The following is a 3,929-nucleotide window of genomic DNA, read 5'->3' as shown; positions in this document are numbered from 1 at the left end:
TGCCCCAGCCGCCCCCCAGGCTCTGGCGGAACTCCTCGCAGAGCAGGGTGAAGACCCAGAAGTAGAGCAGCAGCTCCAGGGCGCCGGGCGCCGTGGGCTGGAAGTCGATGAGCAGCACCCGGGCGAAGAGCATGAGGAAGAGCAGGTAGCTGACCACGTTGCCCAGGAAGGCCGTCACCGGCGCCCCCCAGAACTGGGACCAGCGCCACAGGCGTGGGGAGCACCCCCTCCGGCTGGGCTGACTCAACACCCCCAAGGGCATCTTCTCAGGGGGATCTGCTGGCCTGGGGGTGGGGGGGAGAGAGAAGGGAGAGCTCAGCCTGACCTCTGAACCCGACCTTCACCACTGTCAAGACCACTAACCTCTCAGGTGACCTCCTGCACCTTCACGACTTCTGACCCTGCCGAACTGAAACTAAGTCTGCGGTCCGCCTGCCATCTCCTTGACTTGTGACCTCTGACCTCTGAAAGCCCCTACCATCAAGACTGCTGACCTTGCCCTAACCGGTTTGGCTCAGTGGATAGAGCGTCGGCCTGCAGGCTCAAGGGTCCCAGGTTTGATTCCGGTCAAGGGCATGTACCTTGGTTGCGGGCACATCCCCAGCAGGGGGTGTGCAGGAGGAAAAAAAAAAAGCAAAGGCCCTGGAGTCAGAAAAAAAAAAAATAGGCAAAGTCTCCCTAAATTAACCAGATGCACCCAGTTCTACTTGCTTATCGAGATAGAAGTACATGTAGTGTGAAGCAAATTTATTTCCAATGAGGAACTCCTGGGTGGCAGAACCGAACCTTGACCACGCCTTGAGCTCGGCATTTGGGAAACTGCCTCAGTATCTTCAGTGGCTTCGTGAAACCAGTACCTCCGGAAGCCCCCCTTCTCTGCTCCAGCCTTGCTCCCCGTACCCGGAGCTCCTGCGGCTTCCCAGGCCGCCCCACCGCGTGCGGTGCTGGTGCTGCGCTCACCTGACAGGCCCTTCCCCGTTGAGGCTCCCGTCCACGTCAAACCCCAGGTCCTTCTGTGTGGACTCCTTCGCGGACTTCCTGGCATGGAGAGAGGCACAGAGTGAGAACGGGGGAGGGAGCAGTGGGAGAGGAATTCTCTGGAGATACCCAGCTTCTTTACCCAGAGATATGTCAGGGAGACGGGGAGGTGCCCCGCTAGAGTCACCCTAAAGGGAACCATCCCAGAGCCATGCCTGCAGGCAGAAGAATTGCCCGTAGAGATAGAGAGCCCCCCAAAAGCTCACCTCCCAGAACGTGCCCCAGTCTTGGGGAGGGAAAGAGAGGAAATAAGGCGGAAGCACTGGGAGGACTGAGAGGTGGGCAGAGCTGAGCAGGAAGAATGATGAGCAGCGCCCTCCTACCAACCTAACCCCGGGACTGACCTGAAGGTGATGAGGTTGGTGTAGATGAGTGGGGGGCAAAAGAAGGCGAGAACCAGGGCCCAGATGGGCGTGGAGCTGTCCATCTCCCCCCACCACTTCTGTGTCAGCAGAGACTGTGGGGGTGGGGAAGGTTAGAGCCTGAATCTCCCCCCGCCCTTCCCGAAGACCCCAGGCAAGAATTGGCCCACGGCTCCAGGGCCCAGAGCAAGCGCTCAATGTGGGGACCGCAACTATCGGGGTCCTGGCCTTTGACCACCTTCCCTCAGGTTCGAGCCGACGGTTATTAACACAACTAGAGGCCCGGTACACGAAAATCGTGCACTGGAAGGGGTCCCTCAACCTGGCCTGCGCCCTCTCACAGTCCGGGACCCCTTGGGAGATGTCTGCCTGCTGGCTTAGGCCTGCGCCCCCGCCAGGGATCAGGCCTAAGCCGGCAATCAGACATCCCTCTCATAGTCTGGGGCTCTCGCAGTCCGGGGACCCCTCGCTCCTTACCACCTGCCTGCAGTGGAGGCGGGAGAGGCTCCCACCACCACCGCTATGCTCACCAGCCGTGAACCAGGCTTCTGGCTGAGTGGCACTCCCCCTGTGGGAGCGCACTGACCACCAGGGGGCAGCTCACATCATAGCGATGGTCAATGCACATCATAGCGACTGGTCGTTCGGCCGTCCGGTTGATTTGCATATTAGGGTTTTATTATAAAGGATATGCCAGGTACTGGGCTAAGCACTTTACATAGATTAGCTCACATAGCCCTCACCACACCCAGGAAGACAGGCACTAGTATTTTCTCCTTGTTCACAGATAGAACACAGGGGGGTTAAGATAAAGGCATAAAATAGACCCCATGAGCCAGGCCACGTGGCTCAGTGGTTGAGCGCGGACCTATGAACCAGGAGGTCACGGTTCAATTCTGGGTCAGGGCACACGCCCGGGTTGCGGCGTGCAGGCGGCCGCCAAGATGTTTTGCTTTCATCATTGATGTTTCTGTCTCCCTCTCCCTCTCCATTCCTCTCTCTCTAAAAACCAATAAAAACATTAAAAAAAAAAAATAGACCCCAGGAGTTTAACCATTGTTCGAAGCAAAGAACTCTGGGTAATTATTTGAAATGCCAATCAAATCATTCCCACGGCTGGGGGCGGGACTTCCTGTTGGGATAAGCTGGACTTCCTGTCTGTAGGCAGAACGCCGGGTATTGAGGACAAGCAGGGCTTCCGGAAAGAGGGGAATTCCTGCAGGAAGGGCAGCATTTCCAAACCCAGAGTTTATGTCCAAAACACCAGGTAATGGGTGAGGCCATTCTCATGGCTGAGACCAGAACCGGGAGGGACTTGCTCTGGGTTCGTCGGGGATCCTGTGTCGAGGGGAACGTTTTAGGGGGTGGGAGGCTGTGCCCCGGGGAGGCCGCGCTCCTGCGGCGGGTGGTGGGGTTGCTGGGCGAGGCTGGGACTCCCTGGAGGAGGGTGGTTTCTACGGGGAGACCCTGGGCAATGGCAGGGCTCATCCTGCACGGCTCCCGGGGCGTCGCCGGGGGTCTGTTTGGGACCGTGGTCGGCAAACTGCGGCTCGCGAGCCACATGCGGCTCTTGGCCCCTTGAGTGTGGCTCTTCCTAAGCCTTGGGAGTACCCTAATGAAGTTAATAACAATGTACCTACCTATATAGTTTAAGTTTATAAAAATTTGGCTCTCAAAAGAAATTTCAACCGTTGTGCTGTTGCTATTTGGCTCTGTGGACTAATGAGCTTGCCGACCACTGGTTTGGGAGGCCGGCCTCCGACGCTCACCTGTACTCCATCCTGGGCAAAGAAGGCGCGGGCATCGGCCTGCATGGCGAGCTGCAGGCAGGTGGCATCCCCCCAGAATGGGCAGCGCCGGAGGAGCAGGTGGGCAGCCCGGTCCTCGCTGCTGCGGTGGCATTCGCCAAAGAGGTCTGGGAGCCGGAGGGTCAGTGAGAGGCAGAACAAGGAGTAAGGAGACGGTGTGAGCGGAGAGAGGAGGGGTTGGCGGGGAGGGGGAGGGTTATGAGAGGAGTGGGGAGACGCACAGACCCCCGTCACTGCAGCCCCGGACCCCTGCCCCCAAGCACCCTTGCCCCACGCACCAACGCCCAGCCCCTCAAACTTGGCTGCCAGCTCCTTCCCGCTGCCTCCCTCCTCAGCCTCGGACTCCAGGCGCGCCAGCACCCGGAGCAGCAAACAGGCCCCTAGAGCCGAGGCCACGGCGTTGGAGCCCTGGAGAGACAGAGAGAGAGGTGGTGGATAGGGTCCGAGGGTGAGGAGGGGGCAGCAAGCCTGTGATCAAGGGAAGGGACAAAGCCAGAGATCAGAAATTAACCGGGGTCAACAGAGGCCACGGATAAAGGGATGTTCGTGGATGGAAGAAACTGGACAGCAGGTGAAAAGGTCAGACGTCAGAGCAGCGGTTCTCAACCTGTGGGTGGCGACCCCTTTGGGGGTCGAACGACCCTTTCACAGGGGTCGCCTAAGGCCATCGGAAAACACATATATAATTACATATTGTTTTTGTGATTAATCACTATGCTTT

The 3,929-nt window shown here is 58.4% G+C and overlaps 1 protein-coding gene across 1 annotated transcript in view; it reads right to left on the bottom strand.

Moving 5' to 3' along the window:
* TRPM4 (transient receptor potential cation channel, subfamily M, member 4) overlaps window positions 1-3,929 on the bottom strand; it is a 43,919-nt gene that overhangs the window by 10,481 nt on the left and 29,509 nt on the right. The window contains exons 13-17 of the mRNA XM_014550430.1: window positions 3,487-3,676; window positions 3,170-3,315; window positions 1,383-1,495; window positions 961-1,038; window positions 4-284 (exon numbers count right to left, since the gene is read on the bottom strand). Coding sequence (XP_014405916.1) covers window positions 4-284; window positions 961-1,038; window positions 1,383-1,495; window positions 3,170-3,315; window positions 3,487-3,676 — 808 coding nt within the window. The remainder of the gene's footprint in view (window positions 1-3; window positions 285-960; window positions 1,039-1,382; window positions 1,496-3,169; window positions 3,316-3,486; window positions 3,677-3,929) is intronic.

This window comes from Myotis brandtii, unplaced genomic scaffold (genome assembly GCF_000412655.1).
Source record: "Myotis brandtii unplaced genomic scaffold, ASM41265v1 scaffold601, whole genome shotgun sequence".
NCBI classification, from domain to species: domain Eukaryota; kingdom Metazoa; phylum Chordata; class Mammalia; order Chiroptera; family Vespertilionidae; genus Myotis; species Myotis brandtii.
Note: the sequence above shows the minus strand (reverse complement) of the source record. Positions and strands in the feature narration are given on the sequence as shown.